This window comes from Leptonychotes weddellii, chromosome 6 (assembly GCF_054177405.1).
Source record: "Leptonychotes weddellii isolate Sample4059 chromosome 6, ASM5417740v2, whole genome shotgun sequence".
In the NCBI taxonomy this organism is placed as follows: domain Eukaryota; kingdom Metazoa; phylum Chordata; class Mammalia; order Carnivora; family Phocidae; genus Leptonychotes; species Leptonychotes weddellii.
This window is the reverse complement of record NC_138374.1, coordinates 61172202-61186728: the sequence shown is the minus strand read 5'-3', so window position 1 is coordinate 61186728 and position 14527 is coordinate 61172202. Positions and strand designations below refer to the sequence as shown.

Here is a 14527-nt window from a genome sequence, read left to right as displayed (position 1 = left end):
TAGATGTTTCTAAAAAGAAGTAGAGCAGAAACAATTTTGAAGCTCCCAGAAAGTGAGCTGTTTCAAAGAGGTAGCAAATAAAAATGAAACACCTGCAAAAACCACAGAGAAACATCTGTAGCATCAAAAGCTCCCAGCCACCTGGGGGGACAGTTTGATCCCAGTAGGATTGTGTCCACTTTAAGGAACCAAAGAGTCTTTCTTTTTCTATGTTAAAATATCCTTCATTGCTTAGAGCTAGGGATAGAAACTCAAGTCTAATGACCCAAGGGCAAGGACCACAAAGAGAACAAGGGAGGTCAAGACTTTCTTCAATTTCATTATGTATGTTATTATTGCTGGTGCTCTTATAAACCCCAACTTCTATTCTTTTAAGAGTGGCTTCAGTGTCTGCAATGAAAACCCACCAAACCCCTTCCCCATACAATGTGACTTCTCAGTATAAGTGTCCTTCTCCTTTGTCACTCTGTCCCAAGAGAACGGGATGATTTGTCTGATCACCTAGAGTTTCTTAAACCTTGACATCTTAAAACATCAGCATCCCCATTTCCCAAGGAAATCTCCATAAGAACCATATCTAATAATAAACCCCTCTTAGATATCCGTATTGTTCTCATCAAATACAGAACATGTTCTCCCCACCATCTAGTTCTTGCTTGTCTTTAATAATAACAGCTTCGAAGAATGCCTCATGATTTTTTCTTTCTTTTATGACACTGACTTTTTGAAGAGTTTTACAGAGTGCCCCAAAGATAGATGTCTCCATTCCTTGACTTTCTGAAAGTTCGGTCTAGAGCAATGCTGTCCACGAGAAATATGATGTGTGTCACACATGTAATTTAAAAAATTTTAGTAGCCACATTTTTAAGACTTTAAAACAGGTGATGTTAATTTTAATAACATACTTTATTTAACTCACTATATCTAAAATCTTATCATTTCCACACTTAATCAGTACTTTAAAAGCTATTGATGAAACAATACATGATTTTACATGATTTCTTCATAATAAGTCTTCTAAATGTGGAACACACTTTATATGTAGAACACATCTCAATAGGGACTAGTCCCATTTCAAGTGCTCAGCAGCCACACATGGCTAGCTAATGGCTACCATGTTGAACAGTACTGGTCTAGACACTTGATTACATTACAGGTAAAAATTTTGGTGGCAATTATCTAAGTGATGGTGTGTGAGCAGACCACTACTTGATGATGTTTATTGTTAACACGGCCAGATCTCTCTGTGATACAGATACCTTCCTCCCTCTTTGTCCTCAGTAAGTAATCCTTGAGGTGATACTTTGGCATCATACAAATATTCTTCTTGGGATGATTGGAAAATCTGAATGTAGACTGGACATTAGATAACTTCATGGAATTAGTTTGATTTTTCTTAGCTATGATAAGGACATTGCAACGATGTAGGATAATGTCCTTATTACTAGGAGCAGGAATGAAACATCATGATGTTTGCAACTTATTTTCACACTGTATTAGCAAAAATGTTATATATGTATATGTGCAGATATAGATAAATTGATACATTCAAAAAGAGATAAAGCAAATATGTCAAATATTTACAATTCTTAAAAATCTAGGTACAGAGTATATGGGTATCTATTGTGCTATATTTTCAATCTTTCTATAATTCTGAAATTTTTTACAATAAAAAGCTGAGGCAAAATTTTTGAATAAATAATAGCACTTATTTCTTCCAGAGACTGTACAAAAAAGTGTTAAAAGTCTTTCATACATTATCACTTTTAATCCCTGAAACAACCATATGAGGTAGGTGCTATATCATCCGACTTTTCGAGACAGAGAAAACAAGGAGCAGAGAGGTTAGGTGATTTGCACAAAGTTATGCAGAGTTTAATGAATGACAAGACTGAATTGAGTATGTGTGACTTAGAATCCAAGTTTTGAAAGTTCACAAAAGTATCTTGCCCCCTCAGCATTCAAAAGAAAGAATTATAGTTCAGGGAAGTCCTTCTTCTAGGTCTTTCCAAACTCCATCTTTATTCTATTTTTTTAAAGATTTTATTTATTTATTTATTTATTTATTCTAAAGATTTTTATTTATTTGTTTAACACAGAGAGAGAAAGCACAAGTAGGCAGAGCAGCAGAGAGAGGGAGAGGGAGAAGCAGGCTCTCCGCCGAGCAGGGAGCCTGATGCAGGGCTCGATCCCAGGACCCTGGGACCACGACCTGAGCCGAAGGCAGCCGCTTAACGACTGAGCCACCCAGGCGCCCCAAGATTTTATTTATTTATTTGAGAGAAACAGTGAGTGAGAGAGAGAGAGTGCGAGCATGAACAGGGGGAGAGGGAGGAGGCCCCTGGGATGACCTCAGCCGAAGGCAGACACTTAGCTGACCGAGCCACCCAAGTGCCCCTCCATCTTTATTCTAAAGACCCAGAAGCAGTGGGATGTGAACTCAGAGAAACTATAATCTGGACTCAGGACCCTGCTGGCGAGGTCACCCACCATGACTGCAGCGAGGGCGCTGACCTACTCCCAGGACCAGACCCACTGCATCTTCTCACTTATGCAATAAGCCTTTGGTCGGTCTCATGTCTCCAGGAACTATAATGATTTTCTCCAACCACCCACAGGCAAAGGGCCAACGCAAGTCATTTCAAAGACTACTGGGAAGGTTGGATTTCCACTCACTCCTCTCTAATGGGTTACAGAGTAGCGATGATGGGAACTATAAGTTACTACGTATTGAACACTTGCTGTATGCCAGACACTGTTCTGAGTGCTCTTCATAAAGGACTTAACTGAATTCTCCTAACAACTCGGTGAGGCATGTTCTAGAAGGAAAACGAGGCACAGCAGTCGTAGGTACTAAGTACAGCCTGGATAACATAATTCCTGGGCGCATACTTCTCACCACTGCATGGCAAGATGGAAGGTGGCCTCCCCAGCGTTTGTTACACTGGAACGGGGGTGAAGGCACGCCTGGCCGTGAGTGCCTTAGCAGCAGCCACGGCACCACACAGCCCTCTGAGGAAGGGAGGGGAGGACTGGCAGAGAGAGCATTCACACCTGTTGAACTCCTTCTATGTGCTATATTGGGTGAAGCCCTTCAAAATCCATTATCTTGTTTCAAGTACACGACCACTCTAGGGGTAATTAATAATTATCTCCATTTCACAGATGAGAAAACAGGACTCAGGAAATTAAGTCACCTCCCCAGAGTCTCATAATTAAGAAGTGGTTCCTGCCACATAGTAAAAGTTAACAAATGTTTGCTAAATGAAAGCACAAGTAGTTTCATGAGTTAAAAAATAAAAAATACAGAGACTGCCATACCTGCCATAAGCTAAATGTAGCTGCTTGTCAAAAGGAAGACTATGGCTCAGTGCCTGAGGCTCCCATGTCAAAACAGAGGCAGCCCTGACACTGGGGCATGCTGGGAGTGCCTGGCAGAAGGAGGGAGTAAGCTAAGGGAAGCAATGGGAAAGAAAGGGAAAGAACCTAGGGCCAAATCCTCACATCCGAGCAGGCACAAGAAACCCAAGGCAATACCAACTACCTCCAAAAAACAAGAGTCTGGAACAAAACCTGGGGGCAGGTGGGGAGGAAAGGGGCCCCAGGAGCAGTGACTGCTCACAAAGAGGTATCTGAGCCGTACTTCAAGGTGCCCAGGCTGGGGCAGAGGGTCAAGTGGCATGGGAGACCCCTGGTCACTATGGAAAAGCAGGTGAGCAGAACTCCCCCCGGAGCTGAGAGAAAAAGGTGCCTGCTCTGCATGGCCACAGGATCCTGGGTATAGGTTCTGCAAGCAGAAGTCAGGTCAGATTCTGTCCCTGACTTGTTCCTTCAGCAGGAACTTTTGGGCATTGGGCAAACTGTACACACCAGCCCAGAAAGTTAACCAGGTTAGTCAAAGAATCTGTATCAGACACCTCTTGGTCCCCCCTCAGAGCTCTGTGTACATTTCCGACTCTAGGAATTTTGAACTCTTGCAGACACGGCCTCTCCTCCTACACCACTGCTTCCCCTGATGGAGGCCTCCGCCTCAGCCCCTACCTGATGCCCACACAATGCAGAGGCAGGCCAGAGGCCAAGACAGGAACATGCCTTCCTACTAGCTCCCTCCTCTGCTTCAGGGCCTGTGTCCTCACTCCTGCTCCGGAGTGGACTCCGTAAGAAAATGAGATCACACACAGCCTCTGTCTCAAAGTCTGCTTTCTGGGGAGCCCAGGCTAGGACAGAATAAATGGAAGCCACAGGCCCACTCCTCAGAAAACTTCACATATGAACTGAGGCATGAGGACTCTGTGGCTTTGGACACCCTTATAGGTCACCTTAAGAATGTGACCTTGGGGCACCTGGGTGGCTCAGTTGTTAAGCGTCTGCCTTCGGCTCAGGTCATGATCCCAGGGTCCTGGGATCGAGCCCCGCATCGGACTCCCTGTTTGGCGGGAAGCCTGCTTCTCCCTCTCCCACTTCCCCTGCTTGTGCTCCCTCTCTCGCTGTGTCTCTCTCTGTCAAATAAATAAAATCTTTAAAAAAAAAAAAAAAAAGAATGTGACCTTCAGGGGCACCTGGGTGGCTCAGTTAAGCATTTGCCTTTGGCTCAGGTCATGATCTTGGTTGTGGGATCGAGCCCCGCATCAAGCCCCCTATTCAGCTGGGAGTCTGCTTCTCCCTCTCCCTCTGCCCCTCCCCGCTGCTCATGCATGCTCTCTCTCTAATAAATTAATAAAATCTTAAAAAAAAAAAAAAAAGAACATGACCTTAAGGAGAAAAGGTAGAGGTTATGGTTTCTAAATTGAAGCACTTCTTTTTCTTATCCTTGGACACGTGCCAGGACTTCAGACTCCAGGAAAACTCAGAAGTTGGTCATGGAGAGGGGAGCTCAACATAGCACTCAGCAGCCTCAAAACATTCACCAGAAGCTAAAACCAAGCAGGAGTGAAGCAGCTGTCAAAAATTACCAAAGAACTGGAGGAGGGTTTAAAACGGCTTTTGAGTTGGAAGAGGGTGTTTCTCCCCCGCTGCTCCAGCTCTTGACCAGTATCCCAATCTCAGCATACACAGTCTTTTTCCAAAATGCCCTTGGTGTTTTAGCAAAAAGCATCAAAATTGTTAAGATAAAAGGTTCATTACAAAACCTTCCGTAGTCCAGAAGCCCACCCAGATCATAGTTCCTGCAGCCCTGCATGCAGCCATCCAAATCACCACACATGCCCCGCCCCCCAACTCCTGCACCAGGAAGGAAAATGCCACTGGGGTTTTGGGGCAATTTCTGTAAGTCACTTCCAACCCAGGTATCCTGAAAGGAGAAACATTTGCCCTTCTGGAGACTTTGAAAGGAACCTTTACAGTGCTCCCTCCTCTCCTCTAAGAGGGGAAGGAGAAGCCCCCTGGCCACATGCCTACATCTGCGATGAGTATGCATTTAAGGGGCTGGAAGAAACCATTAGCGATCGCTGAATGCGCAGCTAATGCAACAGTCTCGGACATGCATGCTAATCATTTTGACAACCTGTCAGCTGAAAACCAACAGTGGCATCCAAATGCCACCTAGAGAATCCTGAGAGACCAGGAGGTCGTTAGGTCTGTCCTGTGCCCCTGCTCCATGCAAAGGCATGGCGGACAGAGGGGATGGCTGCTTTAAATGCACTCCCACTCCTCTGAATATTTCCTCCTCTCTTCAGGGCTCCTCTGTAAAAGAGCATTTCCAGCACCCCATGCCAGAGCCAGCTGCAGGACATGTGGCCAGGAGCTTCATCAGACCATCAAATCTGGCAGAACTGTCTTCCACCTGCTCTCAAATCTGAGTGACGACCAAAACAAGGTGCCTAGCAAGCAGGTTCCAAAAAAGCTCAGCCTCTGGGACTGAAAGCAGCCCTCCTGACATGTGCTGGATTAGGGATGATGCATCTGGAAATTGTGACAACCAGGAAACTAAAACAAAGCAAAACGAAACACAATGCTAGTGCCACATTTCCCCAGTTTGATTGCAATGTAAGCTGTTGGCCTTAAGTGGAATGACGACACAATTCAGCGTCAAGCCTCAGTAACATCCCCTGTGGGAAACAGCGGCCTCTGCAGATTCCGGCCGTGAGGCTGCACACAGGGGATGCAAAACCTCATCGGCCCCTTCACTTGTTCTTTCAAATATTTATTCTACAAAGATGCATTCGTTGACATTTATAGAGGCGGGAGGGTGGAGCACAGGTTTTCAAACTGCTCTGCTGAAAACCCAGAGTTCCCAGGGGGTCTTCATTCAACAAATACGAACTGAACACCTTCTATGCGCCAGGCACTGTTCTGGGTGGGTGCTGAGATACAGCAATGAACAGCACAAACAACCCATGTCTGTGTGGATCTTAACTTCTAGTGGGAGAGAGGACACCAAACAAGTTTAGTAAGTAAAATACATAGTAAATTGGAAAGTAATAGTAATAATAATTAGCAGTAGTAGTGATAATAGGAAAAAGTAATAAAGCAGGCAAAGGGGATAGGATGGTCAAAGCAGGGAGGGTGGGACTTTAGATTGGGTTTCTAGGGAAGGCTTCCCAGAGAGACTTTCGAGTAAAGCTCTGAAAGAAAAGGAGACGCTGGTAGTCCAGCCGATCAAGGGAGGGAGGGAAGGGAGTACAGGGGAGAAAAATGAAGGCAGAGCCAGGGAAGTGGGGGGAGGGGGGTGGGGAGGAGGTGGTAAGGGAAGGGAGGGAAGGCAGATCAGAGAGGGAGGACAAGGGAGGGAGGACAGAGCAGGCTGTGCCAGGTGACCCAGTTTTTCAACTATGGTAGCCCTTTCATCTGTTCAAAATACTGATGTTCTGCATTGGTTTTTGTTTTGGAAAATTGTTCACTGCTAAAAAGAGTAGGAGTGGGGGGAGGGTTGAAAACCCACGTGCAGTACAAAGGCTTTGGCATAAGACAGTGCTGGATTCAATTCCCAGGTTGGTCACTTGTGGCCTGAGTTTCCTAGAGCTCTCACTTCTCACTCTGTGTGCACCCAGCATGGGGAGACTTGAAGAAGGAGCAATTGGTCTAGGCTTTGGAACTTACCAGAGCACAGTGGATGCTTTCCCTGTCCCTACTATGGTTTAGGCTGCACTTGTGGGAAGCGTGGACATGGGACCTGCCTTCAAGGAATGTGCCAGCCAGTAAGCAAGTTGAGATGATGCATACAAAGGCAGCATCAGGCCATGGCGAACTAGAGAGTTCATCACCAGAAGCCATTATCTTCAGCTACAGGGACCAGGAGGAGGCAACCCCAGAATGAGGCTGCAAGCAAGGGCAGCTTTTTAACACAGGATATGAATCAGGGAGGACACTGCAGGTGGAGGGGACAGCACATACAAGGTGCAGGTTTAACAAGCAGGATGTGTTTGAGAGATGACAGAGAAATCACCTTGGTGAAGGTCCCTCCTTGACAGCTGGGAAGATCAGAGATGGAGTGTAGTCTGATCATAGAGAGCTTCTAGTGCCAGGATAAAGGGTCTGTTTTTAGAAGACAAAGGGTCCTTGAAGATTTTCAAGCAAGGCGGAGCTACAATCATTAAGGCGATTTAGAACAATACACGGGATGACAGGAGGCAGCAAGAGAAAGGAGGAAAGATGGGGGCTGGTGCAGCAACACAGATGCTGGTAAAGAGAGCTCAAACCGGGCGCCTGGGTGGCCCAGTTGGTTAAGCGACTGCCTTCAGCTCAGGTCATGATCCTGCAGTCCCTGGATCGAGTCCCGCATCGGGCTCCCTGCTCGGCAGGGAGCCTGCTTCTCCCTCTGACCCTCCCCCCTCTCATGTGCTCTCTGTCTCTCTCATTCTCTCTGTCTCAAATAAATAAATAAAATCTTAAAAAAAAGATAGCTCAAACCAAAGGAGTTAGGAGTCTGGAGGACCCAAGGTGAAAAATCCACTCTGTCCTCTCAGGCTGTCAACTCAAGAAACAAGGCAAGGTGGTTCAGTGTAGAAATTGGGCAATTTGAGGGGCGCCTGGGTGGTTCAGTTGGTTAAGCGTCTGCCTTCAGCTCAGGTCATGATCCCAGGGTCCTGGGATGGAGCCCTGCATCAGGCTCCCTGCTCCGCGGGGAGTCTGCTTCTCCTCTCCCCCTGCCTGCTGCTCCCCCTGCTTGTGCGCTAATAAATCAATCTTGAAAGAAAGAAAGAAAGGAGGGAGGAAGGAAGGAAGGAAGGAAAGAGAGAGAAAGAGAGAGAAAGAGAGAAACAAATCGGGCAATTTGAGAGAATCTTGCACAGAGGCAAGTGGTGACATCAGAGGAATGGAAGGGGGGTGGGGGTGGGGAGAAGGTCAAAAGAGAACTGCCAAGGACTGATCCTAGGGGACACAAACATTTCAGCGTGGGAGAGAAAAAGGAGCCAGTGGAGGTAAGAAAGCATCAGAGATATGGGAGTCCCTAGAAATAGAAGAGTCAGAGAAGCTAATGGTGGGCCCAACAAACCAAAGGTGCCTCATACCAACAAGATCAAGGACCAACCAGACAGCCATGACATTGGGTGGTTAAAATTGATCCAATTACCTTTCAGAGGGCAGTTTCAATGGGGAGGATTATCAAGATAATATCAAGATGATACAACAAACGTAAGCTACTCCTTCTATTTGGTTGGCAGTCAAGACGGTGATTTGGGAGGATAACAGGAATAATATTCAAATTTTTTTATATTAAGGGTATTCTGTGTGTGTCTATAAACAGAAAGGAAAGTGACAGAGATTCAAGAGACAGAAGGGATATTGTGAGAAGACTGGAAACAGATTGTTTGACTCATTTCATCTGTGACACAAGCTCAAAGAGGGCTTAGAAGGAACACCAGCACACGCTGCATGTCCACAGAATACTGGATATTGAACGCTGTGGGCATCCACACTCATGCACACGACAGCAATCACCTAAGTCTTTAAAAGTGGCCACAGTTGGTAAAAGTGAGCACAGCTACGTTCTCCACCGTGACGTTGCTACGTCCCTGCGCGTTTGGGTGGCTTCCCTCAGGACTCCTCCCCTGGGGGCTTAGCACCAATGTGGCATCAGCCAGGCATTCACTACAGGATCTTCCATGGTCCCATTTTTCTGAATGTGTCTCTCATCCCACACACCAGGTGAGGCTGGTCCCACTGCGTGTGGCATGGTCAGCACTGAATCGCCTCCCTCAGTCGTCCTGGGTAATGAAAACCTCTCCTGCTCGTATCGGTTATGTCCATTATGGAGCATCTTACAGACCACTTTCTCTTGTCCATAGATTTATGTTCTACAATCAACCAGAACTTCATACTAAAACCCTACAATAAACCCATCACCAGTAACTCATAACGTCTCAAAACTATGTTGCCTCATGGATACTTCTTCCCCTGATTAAAAAAAGAAAGGTATTTTCCTCCAAACCGGTGGACCCAGCTGAGGAGATAACAGGGTTTTGTGCAGAATCATCACCAGGATCCTATTACCCTCTCTAGCAACAAAGCTTGTCCCCCTGGAGTAGGGCAGGGGTGGGGGTGGGGGGGGCTGAACACAGGAGGATAACCAGGGGCATCTCCAGAGCTTGACAAAGTGACAACAGCCAAAGGAGGGAGATGCTAGACGCACGGAAGTGAATAGGGGCATGGTGGACACAGTGGCAACAGGGAATAAGCTGGGTGGAGGGACAAGAGGCCAGACTGAGACGAGGTGGCACGGAGGGGGAAGGGACATTTGCTCCTCGGAGAGACTGATGGCTGAAGGAGAGCAGAGGTGGAGACCTGGAAATGTGAGGCCGGAGTGTCAAAAGGGTCTTCACTGGGGACACTGAGGCTACAAAGGATAGCAGGAGGAAACAAGAGGGGAGACTGGGCACAGAGCAGAGAGCTGGGAGCTGCAGGCATAGACGCAGCCGGCTGGCGAGGAGCCTGGAGCAGAAGCTGCTGTTGCGGATGGCAGCAGTGTCCCGAACAACAATATGGGGACGAAAGATCCCTCAGGCCCCACGACCCAGGCGGCCGACAGAAGTCACACCCATGAGAGAGACAATGGTTACCTACAGGCTGAGCAGGAAAGGAAGAACAGGAAAAGGAAAAGAGAAAGAAACTTGAGCCCCTCAGGAGAGAATGAAAAAGAGAAAGGGAGAGTGTTGAGAAGACACAACAGGGAACGAAGAATCAAACCCAGGTAGGACTGCTGCCTCTGCAGTGGATTTTACGAGACTGAAAGCATAAAGATGGGAGCTTATTAGACAAAAGAGACAGGGCTGTAGCCTGGCACATGAGCAATCAATGTGAACTCTTTGGACAATTCGACCCCAACACTTCCAGGTCTGCACATGCTCTCCTTGACGTCTTTTCTTCTTAAGCCTTTTCCTTCCACAGCATCAGGCAGTTTCCAAAGCAGCAGAGAGGGTGTGGCAAGAAAGCAAGGGAGATCGTGTGGAAGGTCCGCATTTCAGGAAGGTGAAGAGGAAGACAGGCTGTTAAGACCTACCCACTGTGGTCCATGGGTGGTGGTCAAGGTCAAGGCTGGGAAGGGGGCAGTTTGCAGTGTCTCCTCTACCAGCCAGCACCTCCCCAGTGGCTCCTGCAAAGTCCCATCCCAGACAGTGCCCCCCCCGCCCCCCGCCACCACAATTAAGCCTTCTCCATCCCAGCTTCCCCCACATTGGCCCCTCCCTTCAGGTGCCTTATCTCTGCCCAAACCAGTCTGACAAGTGACTTCAGAGCAGGCCTCCTAAAAGCCCCTCCCCTTCCATCAGGTAGGTCTCAGTTCAAATGTCACCTCCCCAGGATGGCCTCCTCCCCACCAGCCCCTGAACTTGTTTTCTCTGCTTCCCATCCCTGTGACCACACCCCCGGATGATCATGCCTATCTGATTGCTGGCTCCTTGTCCACATCCCATGCCAGAAAGCAAGCTCTATGAAGACCAGGAGTACGGCCCCAGCACTTGGCAGAATACAGAAGAAAGTGATGCGCACTTGTGAAATGAATGTACAGCCAGGGCCCTGCAGTACAGAGGCGTTTGGTGCCACGGCGGATCCAATGGGGTCCTGCTCAAGTCTTTCACTGTCACCCTGAAAGCCTCCCGCTCTGCCCTGCAGACACCTAGCCTGGGCCAGCTCTCACTGCCCGTGTGATCTACTCTAATCAAATGAAAATACAGAGCATAGCTGCCCTTGCTACCACTAAAAGAAAAGTCTCCTCTTCACCATTAATCAGCAAAATAGAGTTGAAAATTATTCTTTCCTGAGGGAGGTTTAGAGTTCCCCGAGCAATGACGGTGAGGAGGGGGCACAGCGTTTCTCAGGAACAGGCATACTGCAGAACTGTGCAGGAAGGCCACAGGGCTGATAGCCTTCTTTCCCTCGTTCCCCTCGTTCCAGGGAGCACTTTATACACAGGTGTCTGCTGGCTTCGATGAGGCACGGGAGGAGCCCTCAGTTGCGGCCCGCAGTGCCACCGTGAGGACGCCCGGGGAACTGCTTCGTGTTGGTCTGCACTCCGTGAACATTCCCGAGGCAGGAGAAAACCAATTACTGCTAATCTCTGGCCACGGTGGGCTCCTGGCAGAAAAAAATAGTTACAACTTCATGAGGGAATTCTGAGACCAGCGACCCTCCTGTCTGGGCATTTGACCAAAACGGTAAAAACAAGAACGTGGTTTTAATTCCAGCTTTGTTTACAGCCTGTGTCCTTGAAAGGACACCTGCTTGCCCCAACACACCATCTCCAGGTGTGAACAAGAAATAACGTCATCAACCTCTCTTAGAGGATTCTTCAGGGAATGGGGCACAGAAACAATATCTCATCAATACAGCATATTAAGCAAAAAGATGCCAGACCACCTGAATCCACTTTGGGTTACCAGAGCTTAGAAACCTCTACACACATACCGTCTAGACAGAGGGAAAGAAACGGATCAAGCATGTAGCATGCAAAGCAGAACCATCTCCTCAACTCAGTCAGCCGATACAAGAAACAAAATCAAATACGGGGCATGAAAAATGAGCTATTTCTCTTAGGTAGCCAAAAAAATCCATTTTATATTGTCTGTTCCAATTATACGTGTTTGAAAAAGTAGGGTAAAAACAAGCCTTTTGTTTAGGTATGATCCTTCAAATAATTTAAGTGTGTACTTCAGGAGAATTCCAACATAAATTCCACAAACATAGTGCGTAAGAAAAATATTCCAATTGAGAAACAGGTTAATATTACATAAGAAACCTAATTACATGAATATAATTTATACAAGAAATAAAAATGGTGAATATGAAAAACGTATAATCTCCAGCTAACTAAAGAAATTCAAGACAAAATAACATTTCTCTATCAAGGAAACATAACACCAAGAGAATCAATTAAAGTTGATTCACTGGTGAGAAAATAAACTAGTACACTTTCTAGAAGGTAATTTGGCAATATTTCTATAAATCCTTAAAACTGCATAGGATTTTTTGACAAACTATACAATTATGGGAGTTCATCTTATGGAAGTAAAGATAGAAGGAAAGAGTCAGTTGCAAGCACCATGTGTAAAAGGAAGTTTGGAAAGATCCCGATGTCTAACCACGGGAGATTTATTAAACAGCTGTATCTACTCAATGGATGACTATGCAGCCATTAAAAAGTATGTCAAATGTCTTTATGGACCCAAAGATGTTACTGTAGTATTACATAGGAAAAAGCTAAGTAACTAAAACAAAACAAAAATGCATTTAAGATCCAATTTGGCAACTATGTATTTACTTATATGTGTATCTAGACAGATAAATAGCTGCACAGCAAAGAGATGGAAACAAGGTACTCAAGATGACAGAGGCTCTCTGTGTAGCTGATACTAGGGGTGTTTTGTTAAATTTTTTCCTTTTTATTTTTATTTTCTGAGATTACTACAATAAAATATACTGCTTAAGTAACTAAAAAAAGAGTATTTCTTAGACTGAAAAAAAAAAAAAAAAAATTCCAAAATAAACTTGAGAGAGCCAAAGCAGGAAGAGCAGCAGAGCAGGCAGGATAACGGAGCACCGAAGAGGTGGACCCACATCACACAGGCCACCCACCTCTGCCCCGGAGAAGGCACCTCAGTGTCTCAAAGCTCTGTCCCCAGCCCCCATCAGAAGGTATACTTGGAGGGAAGGTAGAACAAGTGACATTTCAAGAACACTGCCCATGTTACTTGGAGAATATAAAAGGCAAAGATATTTAAATGGGATTTAATTATATAGCCATGCACCTAGGTAGTTTCCCCCTGGGAGAAGAGACACCAAACCACTGGATGAGAGAGTCAAGAATTACATTTGGAACGGCCACAAGAGAGATTCAGCAATTTTTTTTATTAAATTCACCTTATTCTGGGGTCAATTATCAAGATTCTATTTGCAATACATACTGCTTAAAAAGGTATGTTAAAAAATATTCAGTGTGAAAAACATGGCTATAAAATACAGTATACATTATATAAACCCAAAGTGTATTCCACATATCTCAACATCACAAATTAGAACACCTTCAGTCTCTCCTTCTCCAGCTCTTTTGGACCAGAGAGTCAAAGCCACTCCATAGTAACGCCAGCAGCACTTCCGGAACACAGCCTCAAGCCGTGTATCTTCTCTCTCCTTCGTGTTTCGCCTTGTGGTATTTCACATAATCATTGTACAGCTCCTTAAAGATGTCTCTCACCCCCGGCTGCAGGGAGACCCGCAGGAACTGGACGTCTGGTTCAATGCAGAGGTCCAGGATGAGGTAAATGCCCTCCTGCAGAAGGCCCTTCACTGCCGGATACAAGGTGACCTGTCAAAGGACATGCCCTCTGTGAGAGCAAACACACAGACCAAGCCCTCCGAAGACCTGACAAGGAGTTTCAAGTTCGGCCCCCAACTTGAGAAAAGACATCCCTTTTAAATTATCATTTTGCACAGAAATAAATATTTGTATCTTAAAAGTTTGTGTTTTAGGGAAATAAAAGCCAACTCGAGTGACAAAAGCCTGGAATAAAACCTCACAAAATCACAGGGGTAGCTCTGCTATTTGGTGAATGATGCCTAGCAGGGGCATTTAAAAACTGGAATCTTTAAACTTACAAATCTTATGAGAGCCATCTGCACACTGTGCCAAATCCTTCGCCATGACCAATCGCATGGGAAGCTGCACTAACATGGGATAAGGACAGCAATGTTCACTGTGACTGACTCCCCCCGCCCCCTGCCAGCAAGGCAGGCGGCCGGGTGGGCTCCAACACTCCGCAAACGGATCTTTGATAGGCCTATATTAGTAATTAGATCATATCATATCCAAACAAATCGGATGTGATTTATGATTACCCTTAATACATCTTTTTATTTCTATCAACAACAGCTCAATGGGACCTGAATTTCTAACTGCCCCTGAATGGCTGAATCGGTTCTTGAGACTAGAGATGTCTTTCTTCCCTTTTTCTCTTCTGGGTTAACTAAAACCTGGGGAACAGAAGGAAGAGTGGGCAGTCTGGCTCCAGCTGGGCTGTACTGGTGGATATTGCGCACAGACTTTCAGATCAGAGATTCAGACTACTGTCTAGACAAAAAGACTGACAGAGCAGGC

At 46.0% G+C, this 14527-nt stretch overlaps 1 protein-coding gene across 7 annotated transcripts in view; it reads right to left on the bottom strand.

Moving 5' to 3' along the window:
- The window catches only part of URB2 (URB2 ribosome biogenesis homolog), a 92434-nt gene that overhangs the window by 50319 nt on the left and 27588 nt on the right, over positions 1-14527 (bottom strand). For 6 of the 7 annotated variants that reach the window (XM_081824247.1, XM_081824245.1, XM_081824243.1 and 3 more), the window contains one exon: positions 13267-13738. The exons of the other annotated variant lie outside the window; for it this stretch is intronic. In XM_081824247.1, the coding sequence (XP_081680373.1) occupies positions 13541-13738 (198 nt within the window). In that variant the 3' untranslated portion in view covers positions 13267-13540. Of the gene's footprint in view, positions 1-13266; positions 13739-14527 lie in introns of those variants that run through there. 7 annotated transcript variants of the gene reach the window in all.